We start from the raw sequence: 19,564 nt of genomic DNA on the forward strand, positions 1-19,564 counted from the left end.
GGAGGCCACGAGGTAGGGGGTGCGCCTACCCCCCCAGGCGCGCCCTCCACCCTCGTGGGCCCCATGTTGCTCCACAGACGCACTCCTTCCTCCTATATATACCTACATACCCCAAACGATCAGATACAGAGCCAAAACCCTAATTCCACCGCCGCAACTTTCTGTATCCACGAGATCCCATCTTGGGGCCTGTTCCGGAGCTCCGCCGGAGGGGGCATCGATCACGGAGGGCTTCTACATCAACACCATAGCCCCTCCGACGAAGTGTGAGTAGTTTACCTCAGACCTACGGGTCCATAGTTAGTAGCTAGATGGCTTCTTCTCTCTTTTTGGATCTCAATACAATGTTCTCCCCCTCTCTTGTGGAGATCTATTCGATGTAATCTTCTTTTTGCGGTGTGTTTGTTGAGACCAATAAATTGTGGGTTTAAGATCAAGTCTATCTATGAACAATATTTGAATCTTATCTAAATTCTTTATGTATGATTGGTTATCTTTGCAAGTCTCTTCGAATTATCAGTTTGGTTTGGCCTACTAGATTGATCTTTCTTGCAATGGGAGGAAGTGCTTAGCTTTGGGTTCAATCTTGCGGTGTCCTTTCCCAGTGACAGTAGGGGCAGCAAGGCACGTATTGTATTGTTGCCATCGAGGATAACAAGATGGGGTTTTCATTCATATTGCATGAGTTTATCCCTCTACATCATGTCATCTTGCTTAAGGCGTTACTCTGTTTTTTAACTTAATACTCTAGATGCATGCTGGATAGCGGTCGATGAGTGGAGTAATAGTAGTAGATGCAGGCAGGAGTCGGTCTACTTGTCTCGGACGTGATGCCTATATACATGATCATACCTAGATATTCTCATAACTATGCTCAATTCTGTCAATTGCTCAACAGTAATTTGTTCACCACCGTAGAATACTTATGCTCTCGAGAGAAGCCACTAGTGAAACCTATGGCCCCCGGGTCTATCTTCATCATATTAATCTCCAATACTTAGTTATTTCCTTTGCTTTATTTTACTTTGCATCTTTATCATCAAAAATACCAAAAATATTATCTTATCATATCTATCAGATCTCACTCTCGTAAGTGGCCGTGTAGGGATTGACAATGATACCCACAAGTATAGGGGATCGCAACATTTCGAGGGTAGAGTATTCAACCCAAATTTATTGATTCGACACAAGGGGAGCCAAAGAATATTCTCAAGTATTAGCAGCTGAGTTGTCAATTCAACCACACCTGGAAACTTAATATCTGCAGCAAAGTGTTTAGTAGCAAAGTAATATGATAGTAGTGGTAACGGTAGCAAAAGGTAACAGTAGTAAAAGTAATGTTTTTGGTATTTTGTAGTGATGATAGCAATAGCAACGGGAAAGTAAATAAGCGAAGAACAATATATGGAAAGCTCATAGGCAATGGATTGGTGATAGAGAATTATGCCGGATGCGGTTCATCATGTAACAGTCATAACCTAGGGTGACACAGAACTAGCTCCAGTTCATTGATATAATGTAGGCATGTATTCCGAACATAGTCATACATGCTTACGGAAAAGAACTTGCATGACATCTTTTGTCCTACCCTCCCGTGGCAGCGGGGTCCTTACGGAAACTAAGGGATATTAAGGCCTCATTTTAATAGATTACCGGAACAAAGCATTAACACATAGTGAATACATGAACTCCTCAAACTACGGTCATCACCGGTAAGTATCCCGATTATTGTCACTTCGGGGTTAACGGATCATAACATGTAATATGTGACCATAGACTTGCAAGATAGGATCAAGAACTCTCATATATTGATGAAAACATAATAGGTTCAGATCTAAAATCATGGCACTCGGGCCATAGTGACAAGCATTAAGCATAGCAAAGTCATAGCAACATCAATCTCAGAACATAGTGGATACTAGGGATCAAACCCTAACAAAACTAACTCGATTACATGATAAATCTCATCCAACCCATCACCGTCCAGCAAGCCTACGATGGAATTACTCATGCATGGTGGTGAGCATCATGAGATTGGTGATGGAGGATGGTTGATGATGACGATGGCAACGGATTCCCCTCTCCGGAGCCTCGAACGGACTCCAGATCAGCCCTCCCGAGAGGTTTTAGGGCTTGACGGTGGCTCCGTATCGTAAAACGTGATGAATCTTTCTCTCTGATTTTTTCTCCCTGAAACACAATATATAGAGTTGGAGTTGGAGTCGGAGGAGCTCCAGGGGGGCCACGAGGTAGGGGGCGCGCCCCCACCCTCGTGGACAGGTGGTGGGCCCCCTGGCCTTCATCTTTTGCAGGTATTTTTCATATTTTCCAAAAAGTTGCTCCGTGAAGTTTCAGGTCATTCCGAGAACGTTTGTTTCTGCACATAAATAACACCATGATAATTCTGCTGAAAACAACGTCAGTTCGGGTTAGTTCCATTCAAATCAGGCAAGTTAGAGTCCAAAACAAGGGCAAAAGTGTTTGGAAAAGTAGATACGACGGAGACGTATCAACTCCCCCAAGATTAAACCTTTGGTTGTCCTCAAACAATTCAGTTGACAAACTGAAAGTGATAAAGAAAAACTTTTACAAACTCTATTTGCTCTTGTTGTTGTAAATATGTAAAGCCAACATTCAAGTTTTCAGCAAAGATTATAACTAACCACATTCACAAAAACACATAGGTCTCAAGTTTACTCATATCAATGGCATAATCAACTAGCGAGCCATAATAATAAATCTCGGATGACAACACTTTCTCAAAACAATCATAATATGATATAACAAGATGGTATCTCGCTAGCCCTTTTCTGAGACCGCAAAACATAAATGCAGAGCACCTTTAAAGACCAAGGACTGGCTAGACATTGTAATTTATGGTAAAAAAGATCCAGTCAAGTCATACCCAATGTAAACTAACAATAATGAATGCAAATGACAGCGGTGCTCTCTAACTGGTGCTTTTTAATTAGAGGGTGATGACTCAACATAAAAGTAAATAGATAGGCCCTTCGCAGAGGGAAGCAGGGATTTGTAGAGGTGACAGAGCTCGTTTTTGAAACAGAGGTGAATAATATTTTGAGCGGTATACTTTCATTGTCAACATAACAACCTAGAGATGGCAATATCTTCCATGCTACACACATTATAGGCGGTTCCCAAACAGAATGGTAAAGTTTATACTCCCCTTCCACCAACAAGCATCAATCCACGACTTGCTCGAAACAACGAGTGCCTCCAACTAACAAGAGTCCCAGGGGGAGTTTTGTTTGCAATTATTTTGATTTAGTTTGCATAAAGCATGGGACTGGGCATCCCGGTGACCAGCCATTTATCTCGTGAGTGAGGAGCGGAGTCCACTCCTCTTGATAATAACCCGCTTAACATGGAAGATACGGACATCCCTAGTTGATACATGAACTATTCGAGCACACAAAACAGGATATTTATTTGAAGGTTTAGAGTTTAGCACATACAAATTTACTTGGAACGACAGGTAGATACCGTATATAGGTAGGTATAGTGGACTCATTTGGAATAACTTTGGGGTTTATGGAGTTGGATGCACAAGTAGTATTCCTGCTTAGTATAGGTGAAGGCTAGCAAAAGACTAGGAAGCGACCAGCTAGAGAGCGACAACGGTCATGAACATGCATTAAAATTAATTGACACCGAATGCAAGCATGAGTAGGATATAATCCACCATGAACATAAATATCGTGAAGGCTATGTTGATTTTGTTTCAACTACATGCGTGAACATGTGCCAAGTCAAGTCACTTAAATCATTCAGAGGAGGATACCACCCTATCATACCACATCATAACCATTTTAATAGCATGTTGGCATGCAAGGTAAACCATTATAACTCATAGCTAATCAAGCATGGCACAAGAAACTATGATCTCTAGTTGTCATTGCAAACATGTTTATCCATAATAGGCTGAATCAGGAACGATGAACTAATCATATTTACAAAAACAAAAGAGGTCGAGTTCATACCAGCTTTTCTCATCTCAGTCAGTCCATCATATAACATCATAATTGCCTTTCACTTGCATGATCGAATGATGTGAATAATAATAATAGTGCACGTGCATTGGATTAAGCTGGAATCTGCAAGCATTCAATAAATAGGAGAAGACAAGGCAATATGGGCTCTTTTATCAGATTATCAATAATGCATATAAGAGCCACTTCAACAATTTAATTATGGTCTTCTCCTATCGACCCCAAAGAAAAGAAAAGACATACAACTATTTACATGGGAAAGCTCCCAACAAGCAAAAGAAGAACATGAAATCTTTTTGGGTTTTCTTTTTAATTACTACTACAAGCATGGAAAGTAAACTAATTAAAAGCTACAACTATTTTTTTGTTTTTCTTAAGGTTTATTAAACACACAAGAAGAAGGCATAAAAAGGAAAATAAACTAGCATGGATGATACAATGAAAAAGTATGAGCACCGACATCTAGCAATGAGTGTGTGAACATAAATGTATTGTCGGTGAGAAATACGTACTCCCCCAAGCTTAGGATTTTGGCCTAAGTTGGTCTATTGCCACGGTTGGCCTGGCTGATATCCGTAGTAGAAGTTGGGGTCGTACTGAGATGAAGAAGACTCTGATTGCCACTAGTTGGCAATCATCTCTGGATCCCATAGGTAATTAGACTGTCGTGGAGGATCAACTTGTGGTTCCGACTCTGGCTCTGTGGCTGATGTAGGGTTCTGGTGAGTGTGAATGTCCTTCGGCGAGACGAGGTACTTGCCTGAAGATAAATCAAATAAGGAAGGAGCAGGCAAGGTGATAGTCTCATGATGATGTTGATCAAAGAACAGTTTGTATTTCAGCTCCCCTTCCCTATTCTTTATAATAAAATAATGTGCTACCATACTCTTATAATCTAAATAAACACGAGGCAGCAATTTTTCTTCTTTTTCATAGTGCCTAATAGGTATATCATAATGTGTAGCAAGGCGTGAAGCATAAATACCATCAAAGATGGGTCCTTTTGTACGGTTAAGACTTAACCGTTTAGCAATAATACGGCCCATACTAACAGAGTTATCACGGAATAAGCCATGGAACAGAATAAAAATATCAGGAACACTAAGGTTTCCACAGTTTCCGCGACCAATTAAGCAACGACTAGCAAATATTGCAAAGTAGTGTAAAACAGGAAAATGTATGCTAGTGATTCTTGCATCGGAAGCCTTCCTAGTTTCCCCTACAGTGATAGTATCAATAAAAGCTTCCACATCCTTGCGATGTGGTTCCTCTAAACTACCCTCAGAAGGGACCAAACAAACCCGACAAAAACCATAAAGTGACATCTTCTTAACCACATCATATAAATGAAACTCTACTGAAGGAGGTGATTCCCTAGGATAATAGTAGAAGTTTTGCACAAAAGTATTGGTGAGTAAGAGATACTGTTCACGTTGGTCGTGGAGGAAGTCGGTGAGGCCTGCATTCTTTGCCAATTCATAAAAATCCTCATAAATCCCAGTTGCTCTCAAGAATTCATCGGAGGGCCATTCACACGGCCTAACCTCCGCGATGCGAGGCAAATTATATTTAGGCTTCTGTGCCTCTTCATTTTTCTTTTCCCTTGAGCTTCGGCTCGATGAGCCCCTCAAAAATCTCTTTATCATTTTCTGAAAAATTCAGAAATTTTTAGTAACTTCAAAATAAAAGTAAACCAAACTCAATAATATTGATAGCAACTACTCCTACAGGTGCCTAGAGCCTATATCATGCATCAAAACTACTTTTGACCATATAAATTTGACATGCAAGCTCAAGAACAGGGTCACCTAAGCAGCAAAAATTTGCAATGAATAAAGCACTAGAACAAAAACTAATTGGACTAATGGAGGAGTCACATACCAAGGAACAATCTTCCCAACCAGTTTTGTGAGAGGTGCTTTGAGCAAGGAAATCGAAAATGGCAGAAAAACGAGCTTGGACTCGGGTTTGAGCTGGTTATTCGTGTTTGTGGGAGGAAGAAGAAGTGTATGGGTGAAAGGATAAGTGGAGGAGGGCCACCGTGGGCCCACGAGGCCGGGGGCGCACCCAGGGGGTAGGGCGCGCCCTCCACCCTCGTGGGCAGGTGGTTGACCCCCCTGCTGTGTTCTCAGTGCCAAATATTCTCAAATATTATGGAAAAAAATCATATTTTAATTTCAGGGCATTTGGAGAACTTTTATTTTCGAGGTATTTTTATATTGCACGGATAATCAGATAACAGACGGAAAAATATTATTTTTATTTTATTTAATATAAATAACAGAAAGTAAAAGTGGGGTACAGAAGGTTGTGCCTTCTAGTTTCATCCATCTCATGATCATCAAAAGGAATCCACTAACAAGGTTGATCAAGTCTTGTTAACGAACTCATTCCGAATAACATGAAACCGGAGTAATTTCGAATAACACTATGTTACCTCAACGGGGATATGCACATCCCGAATAATAAGAATATCATATTTCTTCTTGACAGTAGGAAGAGGAAATTCAAAACCTCCAAATATAACCGATGGAATTTTTCCAATAGAGTTAATACTATGAACTTGAGGTTGTTTCCTCGAAAAGTGTATCATATGCTCATTACCATTAACATGAAAAGTGACATTGCCTTTAGTGCAATCAATAATAGCCCCTGCAGTATTCAAAAAAGGTCTTCCAATAATAATAGACATACTATCGTCCTGGGGAATATCAAGATAACAAAGTCTGTTAAAAGAGTAACGTTTGCAACTACAATAGGCACATCCTCACAAATACCGACAGGTATAGAAGTTGATTTATCAGCCATTTGCAAAGATATTTCAGTAGGTGTCAACTTATTCAAATCAAGTCTATGATATAAAGAGAGAGGCATAACACTAACACCGGCTCCAAGATCACATAAAGCAGTTTTAACATAGTTTATTTTAATGGAGCATGGTATAGTGGGTACTCCTGGATCTCCAAGTTTCTTTGGTATTCCACCCTTAAAAGTATAATTAGCAAGCATGGTGGAAATTTCAGCTTCCGGTATCTTTCTTTTATTTGTAATAATATCTTTCATGTTATTTAGCATAAGGATTGGTTTTGAGCATATCAGTTAATCGCATACGCAAAAAGATAGGTCTAATCATTTCAGCAAAGCGCTCAAAATCCTCATCATCCTTTTTCTTGGATGGTTTGGGAGGAAAAGGCATGGGTTTCTGAACCCAAGGCTCTCTTTCTTTACCATGTTTCCTAGCAACAAAGTCTTTCTTATCATAACGTTGATTCTTTGATTGTGGGTTATCAAGATCAACGGCAGGTTCAATTTCTACATCATTATCATTACTAGGTTGAGCATCATCATGAACATTATCATTAATATTATCACTAGTTTCAGGTTCATTACCAGATTGTGTTTCAGCATCAGAGATAGAAATATCATTTGGATTCTCAGGTGTTTCAGTAATAGGTTCACTAGAAGCAAGCAAAGTCCTATCATTTTTTCCTTTTCTTCTTTTTAGAAGAACTAGGTGCATCTATATTATTTCTCTAAGAATCTTGCTTAATTCTCTTAGGATGGCCTTCAGGATATAAAGGTTCCTGAGTCATTCTACCACCTCTAGTCATAACTCTAACAGCATGATCATTATTCTTACTATTCAATTCATTGAGCAAATCATTTTGAGCCTTAAGTACTTGTTCTACTTGAGTGGTAACCATAGAAGCATGTTTACTAATAAGTTTAAGTTCACCTTTGACATTAGCCATATAATCACCCAAGTGTTCAAGCATATTTGAATTGTATTTCAATTGTCTACCAAAATAAGCATTAAAATCTTCTTGCTTAGCCATAAATTTATCAAACTCATCTAAGCATGGGCTAGCAAACTTAGTAAATGGGATTTCAGCTTTATCATATCTATAGAGAGAATTTACCTTTACTACCTGTGTCGGTTTATCAAGACCATGAGTTTTCTTCAATAGGTAGAGGATTAAGATCATATGTTTCTTCAACAGGCGGTAAATTAAGACCGTGTATTTCTTCAATAGGAGGTAAATTCTTAACATCTTTAGCTTTAATACCTTTTTCTTTCATAGATTTCTTTGCCTCTTGCATATCTTCAGGACTGAGAAATAGAATACCCCTCTTCTTCGGAGTTGGTTTAGGAGTAGGTTCAGGAACTGGCTCCGGAGGTGTCCAATTATTTTCATTTGCCAACATATTATTCAATAGAATTTCAGCTTCATCCGGTGTTCTTTCCCTGAAAACAGAACCAGCACAACTATCCAGGTATTCTCTGGAGGCATCGGTTAGTCCATTATAAAAGATATCAAGTATTTCATTTTTCTTAAGAGGATGATTAGGCAAAGCATTAAGTAATTGGAGAAGCCTCCCCAAGCTTGTGGGAGACTATCTTCTTCAATTTGCGCAAAATTATATATACCCCTTAAAGCAGTTTGTTTCTTATGAGCAGGGAAATATTTAGCAGAGAAGTAATAAATCATATCCTGGGGACTACGCACACAACCAGGATCAAGAGAATTAAACCATATCTTAGCATCACCCTTTAATGAGAACGGAAATATTTTAAGGATGTAAAAGTAACGAGTTCTCTCATCTTTAGTGAATAGGGTGGCTATATCATTAAGTTTAGTAAGATGTGCCACACCAGTTTCAGATTCATAACCATGAAAAGGATCCGATTCAACCAAAGTAATTATATCAGGAACAACAGAGAATTCATAATCCTTATCAGTAACACAGATAGGTGAAGTAGCAAAAGCAGGGTCAGGTTTCATTCTAGCATTTAGAGATTGCTTATTCCATTTAGCTAATAACCTTTTGAGTTCATATCTATCTTTGCAAGCTAAAATAGCTAAAGAAGCTTCTTGATCAAAAACATAACCCTTAGGAATAACAAGTGATTCTTCATCATCACTTTCATCAGTATTATCAGATTCAATATTTTCAATCTCTCTAGCCCTAGCAAGTTGTTCATCAAGAAAATCACCAAGTGGCACAGTAGTATCAAGCATAGAAGTAGTTTCATCATAAGTATCATGCATAGCAGAAGTGGCATCATCAATAACATGCGACATATCAGAACGAATAGACAGAAGTAGGTTTAGGTGTCGCAAGCTTACTCAAAATAGAAGGTGAATCAAGTGCAGAGCTAGATGGTAGTTCCTTACCTCCCCTCGTAGTTGAGGGATAAATCTTGGTTCTTGGATCATTCAAGTTCTTCATAATGATAAGCAGATATATATATCCCAAGTGACTCAAAGAATAGAGCTATGCTCCTCGGCAACGGCGCCAGAAAATAGTCTTGATAACCCACAAGTATAGGGGATCGCAACAGTTTCCGAGGGTAGAGTATTCAACCCAAATTTATTGATTCGACACAAGGGGAGCCAAAGAATATTCTCAAGTATTAGCAGCTGAGTTGTCAATTCAACCACACCTGGAAACTTAATATCTGCAGCAAAGTGTTTAGTAGCAAAGTAATATGATAGTAGTGGTAACGGTAGCAAAAGGTAACAGTAGTAAAAGTAATGTTTTTGGTATTTTGTAGTGATGATAGCAATAGCAACGGGAAAGTAAATAAGCGAAGAACAATATATGGAAAGCTCATAGGCAATGGATTGGTGATAGAGAATTATGCCGGATGCGGTTCATCATGTAACAGTCATAACCTAGGGTGACACAGAACTAGCTCCAGTTCATTGATATAATGTAGGCATGTATTCCGAACATAGTCATACATGCTTACGGAAAAGAACTTGCATGACATCTTTTGTCCTACCCTCCCGTGGCAGCGGGGTCCTTACGGAAACTAAGGGATATTAAGGCCTCATTTTAATAGATTACCGGAACAAAGCATTAACACATAGTGAATACATGAACTCCTCAAACTACGGTCATCACCGGTAAGTATCCCGATTATTGTCACTTCGGGGTTAACGGATCATAACATGTAATATGTGACCATAGACTTGCAAGATAGGATCAAGAACTCTCATATATTGATGAAAACATAATAGGTTCAGATCTAAAATCATGGCACTCGGGCCATAGTGACAAGCATTAAGCATAGCAAAGTCATAGCAACATCAATCTCAGAACATAGTGGATACTAGGGATCAAACCCTAACAAAACTAACTCGATTACATGATAAATCTCATCCAACCCATCACCGTCCAGCAAGCCTACGATGGAATTACTCATGCACGGCGGTGAGCATCATGACATTGGTGATGGAGGATGGTTGATGATGACGATGGCGACGGATTCCCCTCTCCGGAGCCCAGAACGGACTCCAGATCAGCCCTCCCGAGAGGTTTTAGGGCTTGGCGGCGGCTCCGTATCATAAAACGCGATGAATCTTTCTCTCTGATTTTTTTCTCCCCGAAACACAATATATAGAGTTGGAGTTGGAGTCGGAGGAGCTCCAGGGGGCCCATGAGGTAGGGGGCGCGCCCTAGGGGGGCAGGCACGCCCCCACCCTCGTGGACAGGTGGTGGGCCCCCTGGGCTTCATCTTTTGTAGGTATTTTTTATATTTTCCAAAAAGTTGCTCCGTGAAGCTTTAGGTCATTCCGAGAACGTTTGTTTCTGCACACAAATAACACCATGGTAATTCTGCTGAAAATAGCATCAGTCCGGGTTAGTTCCATTCAAATCATGCAAGTTAGAGTCCAAAACAAGGGCAAAAGTGTTTGGAAAAGTAGATACGAGGAAGACGTATCAACAACCCCTTATCGCGTTGGTTGCGAGGATTTATTTGTTTTGTACAGGTACGAGGGACTCGCGCGTAGCCTCCTACTGGATTGATACCTTGGTTCTAAAAAACTGAGGGAAATACTTACGCTACTTTGCTGCATCATCTCTTCCTCTTCGGGGAAAACCAACGCAGTGCTCAAGAGGTAGCACTGCACTTCTATTTATTTTATTTTGTTTTGCAATTTATCTCTTTACGTGCCACTACGAGATTTGATCCTTGTAAATAACCGACAAGGGGATTGACAAACCCCTTGTTTGCATTGGGTGTAAGTATTTATTTTTGTGTGTTCACGTGCTGCTAACAAGGTTTTGTGTGGTTCTCCTACTGGATTGATAATCTTGGTTCTTAACTAAGGAAAATACTTATCTCTACTGTACTGATTCATTCTTCCCTCTTCGATTAAATCCCAACACAACTTGGAAGTAGAACCTATTGATACACATCATTGATAATGCCCAAGAACTATACTTATTCATAAACACAGAAAATACCATCATACATAATTGCCTCTAGAGCATATCTCCAACACAGGCTACCCGTACGTTTGAGGCGAATATGGGGGCTTTAGCTGTAGATGCTCTTACTCATTGTTGCTTGTATTTTGTGGATCAGAAGATGGAATTGTTGTTCAATATGTGTGTGTAACTCATGGGTTGTAGGTTTGCTTCTTGCTTGGTGGTGTAAGTTGAATATACATATTGGACTTCTAGTTGTAGAAAAAGAAAACTTATATGTGTATATGCCTCCAACCATTGTAAATTTAATGATGTTAGGGTTATTTCAATGCCGCGCATTGAAAGGCCCTGAAACGTCCGAACAACCTTGTTCAGACGCCTTTTGCCATCCAACACCATGCATCAAATGTTGACGGCCGGCCTGAATTCCTAGGAAGTAAACTAGGGAAGTTTGGGACATCTAGACGTGTGCTACGTTGGCGTCTGACTATAGTGTCCGAACCAAGGTCACTGTTGCACGTTCCGCTCCAAAACCCTCGCCGCACATTCATGACACTCCAGAGCAGATGCATGTTAACCCAGAAGTATAGGGGATCGCAACAGTTTTCGAGGGTAGAGTATTCAACCCAAATTTATTGATTCGACACAAGGGAGCCAAAAAATATTCTCAAGTATTACCAGCTGAGTTGTCAATTCAACCGCACCTGGAAACTTAATATTTGTAGCAAGGTATTTAGTAGCAAAGTAATATGATAATAGTGGTAACGGTGGCAAAAGTAACGGTAACAGTTTTGGTTTTATAATGATTGTAATAGTAGCAACAGAAAAGTAAATAAGCAAAGAACAATATATGAAAATCTCGTAGGCAATGGATCAGTGATGGATAATTATGTCGGATGCGATCAATCATGCAATAGTTATAACATAGGCTGACACAGAGCTAACTCTAGTTCATCAATGTAATATAGGCATGTATTCCCAATATAGTCATACATGCTTATGGAAAAGAACTTGCATGACATCTTTAGTCCTACCCTCCCATGGAAGCGGGGTCCTATTGGAAACTAAGAGATATTAAGGCCTCCTTTTAATAGAGTACCGGACCAAAGCATTAACACATAGTGAATACATGAACTCCTCAAACTACAGTCATCACTGGTAAGTATCCCGATTATTATCACTTCGGGGTTAACGGATCATAACACATAATATGTGACTATAGACTTGCAAGATAGGATCAAGAACTCACATATATTCATGAAAACATAATAGGTTCAGAGCTGAAATCATGGCACTCGGGCCCTAGTGACAAGCATTAAGCATAGCAAAGTCATAGCAACATCAATCTCAGAACATAATGGATACCAGGGATCAAACCCTAACAAAACTAACTCGATTATATGATAAATCTCATCCAACCCATCACCCTCCAACAAACCTATGATGGAATTACTCACGCACGGCGGTGAGCATCATGAAATTGGTGATGGAGGAAGGTTGATGATGACGATGGCGACGGATTCCCCTCTCCGGAGCTCCGAACGAACTCCAGATCAGCCCTCCCGAGAGAGTTTAGGGCTTGGCGGCGGCTCCGTATCGTAAAACACGATGAATCCTTCTCTTTAATTTTTTTTCTCCCCGAACGTGAATATACGGAGTCAGGATGGACGTCGGTGGAGCATCAGGGGGCCCATGAGGCAGGGGGCGCGCCCAGGGGGGTAGGCACGTGCCCCACCCTCGTGGACAGGGTGTGGGTCCCCCTGATGTTGATTCTTTCGCCGGTATATTTTATATATTCCAAAAATAATCTCCATTGATTTTCGGGTCATTCCGAGAACTTTTATTTCTGCACAAAAACAACACCATGGCAACTCTGCTGAAAACAGCGCCAGTCCGTGTTAGTTCCATTCTAATCATGCAAGTTAGAGTCCAAAATAAGGGCAAAAGTGTTTGAAAAAGTATATACGATGGAGACGTATCAATGCAATTGCGTGGCCTCCTACCATATTCATGTCGGTCCGACCGACGTGACCAGACGATTTATCAACACCGCTTCAATGATGATGCAGCGATCGAGAAGCCTACTCCAGCAAATGAACCTGCATTAAAGCGGCTGGTTCGCTTCCCCGGCTATTTAAAGCATGCATGTTTGCCAGAAACCGTTTCTCCTCTCCTACGCACACCATTGCCATCCTCCTCTCCTCTCCTCTTAGTCGCACACCCAGCGATGGGCAAGCCCGGCTACTGGTTCTCGGCGCGAGTGGGTTGATCCATAGGAAGCTCTTGATCATGGCGCCACCACCCAGGGTCTCTTGGCTCGTTGGCATCCACCACTCTAATGATCAAGGAGGAGGTGGAGCTCTACGATGACGATGAGTAGTAGCAGCAGTCACCCCTCTCTGCTGAGGCCCACACACACGGACGATGATTTCGCGGGGCACAGAGAGCTGTTGCTCGAGCGATCGCGATCGGGCGTTGCCCTCGCTGCCGCGCAACCACGACATCCAAATTAGACATTGCGTCAAGGAGGAGCTGCCCTCGGCGTCGCGTAACTATGACGTCCAAATCAGAGGCCGCGTCAAGGAGGAGCTGGGGTCGCCACCGCAGCCAGGCCAACCGCTTTGTTGGACAGACGTCCTTGCCGTGCCGTTTTCGACATGACAAGGAGGTGGTGCCATCGTGTCCCGTTGCCAGTCCGATTGTGAGTGGCACCCGGTGAAGAAGGAGGATGAGGATCCCGATCGGATGATCGCCAACGCGCGCAGCCGCCTCCTCTTCTCGCACCATGACGACGACCCACAAGGTAACAGTGGAGGAGGTGCGACAAGCCGAATGGCATTCGGTACGTCCAATTTGTCGTCGGACTGGGTCCGCGCCGCCCCGGACCTCACCTTGGCCTCAACCAAGGATCGGTCCAGGATCATCGGGCAAATCCACCCCGCTGCAGGCACCAGATTGATCAGCGCGGTCTTTTTGAATTTGGCCATTCCTTTTGAATTGTCGGTTTGCATTAGCGCGAACGTTTGGTGCACGAGCTTACATAACCGACTCTTATATAACTGTCCGCCAACACATTTGACACATTCTGAGTGTATCCGTGGACATTTGATACTCCCTCTGTTCCTAAATATAAATATTTTTAGAGATTTCACTATGGACTACATACGGAGCAAAATGAATGAATGTACACGGTTTACCTCTCTTTTCAATTTGGCAGTACTATTCGCAGCCAAACTGTGGCATCCGGCAGTCATAATATTGACCCCCACCCCCCACCCCCCACCCAAAAAAAAGACCAGAAAATCACACCAGTGCAGACGGAGAAAGCCCTGGCGCAGGATAAGTTTTGCTTTTCTAGTTTGGGTTGGCCCATCCAGATGGGTGGGCACCGGAGAGGGCGGGTAGTAGTGTACATAAAAGCGATCGAGCGGTGCGCACGGCAGGGGTGTTTGTGTGAGCGAGCGGGAGGGCGGAGAGGCATTTTTACGGGAGCAGCAGGCCCGGCGAGGGTTTCCGGGAGGTCGGCCGCGCGCATGGGAGAGGTGAGCACGCGAGCGAGCGAGGCCTTGCGTCGCCAGCATTGCTGCGTGTTGCTGATTTGTTTGCGCGCGTTCGATTCCATCGATTTCTTCGGGGTACGACATGATTATGGCCTTGCGGTTTCGGGCGTGGCTTCCCGATATGAGCTCTCGCGAGTGCGGCGGTGCTGTGGTTTCGCGTGGTTTGTTTTTGGGGCAAATTTTAACATGGTCCCTCTTGTTTTTGGTGCTTCTGCTGCCGGGTTGGTTCGTTGGTTTCGGGGCATGGGGTTGGGGTTTTCCCCTACCTACGTACCTTTTTTCCGGTGGGGTTTTGCAGAGGTTTTGTCCCCGTGAATGTTTTGCGCGACCTGGTCCGGGTTTCTCGCGGTTTCATCACGCTCCCCCGTTCCAGTTTTTGGAGATCCACCGGCTGCTGTCTTCTCAACCGAGATTCTCCCGAGTTCGTCTTGCTTGTGCTTGTTTTTCCTTTACAAAATATATATCTGGTTTCCGTCCATTGGTGGTGGGTTGTTGCTTTTGCTCCGTCGTTGCAAACGCTGGAGGTTAATTAGAAGCCGATTTCCTTCTCAGAGCTGTTCATGTCTTCTCCATACCGCGCTATTTTGTCCGATTCCTCCGCATGCGCGTGCTCCTGCAGCATCCGGGTGTTGCTTAATTTGGGGGTTTTCCCCCCTAGTTTTTGAAGTTTTTACATCAGATTAACAAACGCAGAGGGGCGTGGTCTTCTTCTTCTTTGTGCCGTTTGAGATGAGGTCATGTTTATTCCCTTCCGGCTTTGCTTTTTCTTTTTTCTTCTTCTTGGGCGATTTGGTTTGACGAGGCGCCGGTGCAGGGAGAGATAATAATAAGAGAGGGGCTGCAGACTGGTTATGCTACGTTGGCTGCATTGTCCAAATAATCCGCCACTCCATGTATTTACGCGTCAGCCTCTTCATTTTTTGGGCCTGTTTTTTCCTCATTACCACGTTGTTTTCGATCGGTTTTCGTCTTGGTTTGCGCTGTGTTGAATTTGAATCAAGCGCGATTGATTTGTCACTTCCGAAATTTTGATCCGATTTGGTGCTTGGATTGTGCAGAGCTTGAGCGAAGAGGGTGACGGGACGACGGACAAGATGGGCAAGCAGGATGACGACGTCTCCCGCGCCGTCGTGGAGGACGACACCGCGCTCCTCCTCGCGGCGGTGGACAGCATCAAGAAGGCGGCGCTGGGCCGGCTGCGCAACGGCTCCGACGCCGCCAGGATCCTCGATCAGGAGATGTCCAACAGGCTCCTCCACCTCGCCTGCAGGCACGACGCCGTCGAGTGTGCCAGGCTCCTCCTCGACGGGGAGTACGGGATCACGCCGGCCTCCGTCGACGCCAGGGACCAGCTCACGCGGACGCCGCTCCACGTCGCCGCCGACGTGCACTCCAAGAGGTGCATCCAGCTGCTCCTCTCCAGGAACGCCCGGACGGACGTCAGGCTGCTCGACGGCACACGCCTCGTCGCGCTCGAGGTCGCGCTCATGAGCAGAAGGTGCGTCAATGGCATGGCACCAACTGCGTGCTACTAGTATTCGCTAGTACTGATGATTGTTCATTTGGTCGATGCCATTTGAGATCAAACTGACAGCAATTCCCTGCGTGCTTTCTGTTCAGGGTTCAAGTTGATTGGTCACAGGACAACTCGGTCGAGGATCTTCTGGCTTATCTGCAACAAAAGGTTTGTCCCATCACTAAACTCACACACAGCTCCAAACTTCTGTTACATAGTTGATACTAGACAGGATCAATTTCTCATGCCAAACTGCAACTTGCCTGAATGTGTGTGCAGGATCTGAACGCGGTGAGGCTTCTGGCAGAGAAGACCAGGGAGGTTGGGGAGGTGGCTTACAGATACGCCATGGAGGGGCGTGTCTCTGCACTCGCAATGCTGCTCCTGGTGGCTGAGGAAAGGATATGGGTGATGGTGAGCGTGGTGATTGATGGCGTCAGGACAAAGAGATCAATCTACAACTCTGTTGTGGATGAGGTTCTGTCGATTGGAGAGGCTTCAGCTAGAGTGGGCAATGAAATGAGGAGGAAAGCCTTGCTCTGTGAGATTCAGCTGCTTAACCAATTTGGGGCCACGTCGTGGAGGGACCGGAAAGTTGACAGGAGAAGCTTGCCCCCTCTACTACCGATTGCTGTTAGTTTCATGTTACACTTAAATTGTCACTATTCCCAAACTTTGCAATGCATTGAGGGCATCTCCAGCCGTTCGGTCCCCCAGGGCGCCTAAATAGAGCGGCCTGGGGCGTGCCGGCGCTAGTTCGGCCCCTGAGGGCGACCTAGCTCCTAGTCACGCCCCCAAGCGCCGGCCCCAGGATGCGGGAAATTTAAACTTGGTCGTTCCTGCTCTTAAAAGACGCCACAAATCCGGCGATCGGACGTAGTCTAGCGTTACAAAAAACAGAGCGCCGCACGCCGCAAGTTCGCGTGCGCAATGATTCACTCGGCGGGGTCGGCTCCAGGCGTTGGCGGAGTCGGCGTGCGCGGGCTCGGCGGTGTCGGAGCTGCTTTGGTGCTGGGCTGTGTCGGCGCGGCTTCGGCACTGCTGGGCGGCGATGTAGAGGCGTCGTTCGGGCTTGGCGTCCGTGTGGTCGTGGGCGTGGGAGCTTGCGTCGTCGGCGTCGTCGGCGTTGCCGTCTGCATCTGTTTCAGGATGAGGCCGCGCTCCGCCATGTATCACGCCCTGAGCTGCTCGTCGTTGCTCTGGAGCATGTCCGCCCCGCCCATCAGAAAAGCCATGTCGGTGTTCCTCTTCTTCGCGGCGACGTTCGTCCGGAGCAGGTCGAGCTTGATGGCGTTGTTCTTCATCAGCGACGACCACCGCGCCTCGGTCTTCTCTTCACGTAGGACGGCCCGGGCCTGGGCGTCGGCGAGGCAATGCTCGATGGACTCCTGCACTCGCGCGGTTGCCGCGTCGGCGTTTTTCCCCTTCTTTGCCAATTTGTGACCGTCCGGCCGCCCCTTTGACGCGCCCAGAGTCGTCGCGTCCGGCTTGTATGTCTCCTTGGCCTTGTCGAGGGTACGTCAGACTTCCGCCCACTTCTCGCACTTGTCAATGCGTTTGTAGACGTGGAGGTGCTTGAAGTCGGCGTCCTGGTTGTCGCGCCGATACATGGTGAACATACGCAGCAGCTGCGCGGAGGAACGAACAGTTGGCGGGCGTTGACGACGAAGAGATGCGGGCGAACGGCGTGCGTACCTGATCCTCAACGCTGGCGCCGCTCTCCGGGCGAGCCGCGACCTCCTCGACGATTCCATGCCATTTGTTGCACGCCAACTGGATACGCCCCAATGGTTCGCCATCGCCTTGGAGCCGCGCTGCATGTAGACGCCTTTGAAGTATGGGTCGACGAGCTTCCGCTCGTCGAACTCGGCCTTGATGCGCTCCTAGTACGTCTCGAAGCTCTGGTTCGTGCCGGTGGTCGGGTCGAGGCAGACGACTTTCCATGCTTCGGCGAGGCATTCCTCCTCCTTGGATGTCCACTTGATGCGCGCTTCGCCTGTCCTAACCGCCCGCTTCTTCTTCTGGCGCCCCTTCGTCGGATCAGGAGCTGGCTCCTCCTCGTCCTCGTCCTCGTCCTCGCCTTCCTCCCTCGGGTTCCTGCGCTTCGTGCGCGTCCTCGCCGTAGACGTAGCCGAGCTTGGCCTCCATGTCGCCGCTGAGATCCACTCCCTCATCCTGGGTGGCGAACCCGGGAGACGCGGCGGCCGCGGTCGATCCTGTCGCGATGATGTCATCCATGTCGGCTCCTATGTCGTCCGTGTCGCCGAGGTGCGAGAAGGGCAGCGGCCCACGGCGGAGATGGGGCGTCGGTGTGGACGCGTAGGCGGCGGGCAGCGAGTAGTTGTATGGAGGGTACTGCACGCCGACGAAGGCGGGCGAGGGTGTGCGCGTCGCGGGGTGGCCATGGGGGAAGGTCACGTTTGGGTTGAACCCCCCGTGCACGTCGCCGTCGGCGTAGCCGGGCGACGACGATCCCCATGGAGATCCGACGCCTTGCTGTCCCCAGGGCGCGTACTGGGCGTGGCTGACGACGGGTGGATTCATCATCCCCGCGTGGTCGACCGATGAGGAAGACGCCGCCGCATGCGCCGCGTTGTCGCGGGCCTTCTTGGCAATGGCCCTGTTCTGCCGGTCGGCGGTGACTGCGTCGCGTCGCTGAACTTCCACCCTCCACTCGGCGTTCGACATGCCCGGTGGCTTTGATGGCGGCGCCCTCAGCTTCCTCTGCTTCGGTTGGGCCACGTTGCCAGTCGTGGTTGCCGCCGCGCGCGGCATGGCGTACTTCTTCGGCAGCATGGCGGCGACTGGAAGGCGAGCTGGAGGGGGTTTGGCGGGAGAAAGGGAGGGAATGGCGGGAGGAAGGCGAGCGAGCGGAGGAGATGCGAGGGAAAAGCGTCAAGAAGCGGCGGGAAAAGGTCCTCGGGTCGCCGCCAGGGCGGGCCCACGTGCCTTTTTCGCTTGTGCCGGCTCCCCAAGCGCCCCCTAGGGCGCCGGGTTTGGCCTGGGTCCGCCGGCACCAGTTTTGGCCCGAGCCGGCGAAAAACAGGCTTCTGGGGGTGCGACTGGGCCGTTTTTTTGGCGCCGGCGTGGCAAAATCGCCTGGGGAGGGCCTGTTGGGGGCGCGGCTGGAGATGCCCTGAGTATTCATTGTCTTTAGTTTGAGGTCTACACCGATTATTTTTCCCTTTTCAACACCGCTAGATTTGCATTGCACATGAAATGAGTTGCTATGACTCTTATGAAGTTTAATTGAGTAA

At 46.0% G+C, this 19,564-nt stretch overlaps 1 protein-coding gene across 1 annotated transcript; it reads left to right on the forward strand.

Annotated features, from left to right (window-relative positions):
- Positions 1-14,654: 14,654 nt before the first annotated feature.
- Positions 14,655-17,141, forward strand: LOC125555729. Its single transcript, XM_048718590.1, has 4 exons — positions 14,655-14,773; positions 15,850-16,289; positions 16,412-16,475; positions 16,587-17,141. The coding sequence occupies exons 1-4, from the start codon at positions 14,765-14,767 to the stop codon at positions 17,031-17,033; spliced, it is 960 nt and encodes a 319-aa protein (XP_048574547.1). The 5' UTR covers positions 14,655-14,764; the 3' UTR covers positions 17,034-17,141.
- Positions 17,142-19,564: the final 2,423 nt, after the last annotated feature.

The sequence above is a fragment of the Triticum urartu genome, chromosome 5, assembly GCF_003073215.2.
Source record: "Triticum urartu cultivar G1812 chromosome 5, Tu2.1, whole genome shotgun sequence".
NCBI lineage: Eukaryota > Viridiplantae > Streptophyta > Magnoliopsida > Poales > Poaceae > Triticum > Triticum urartu.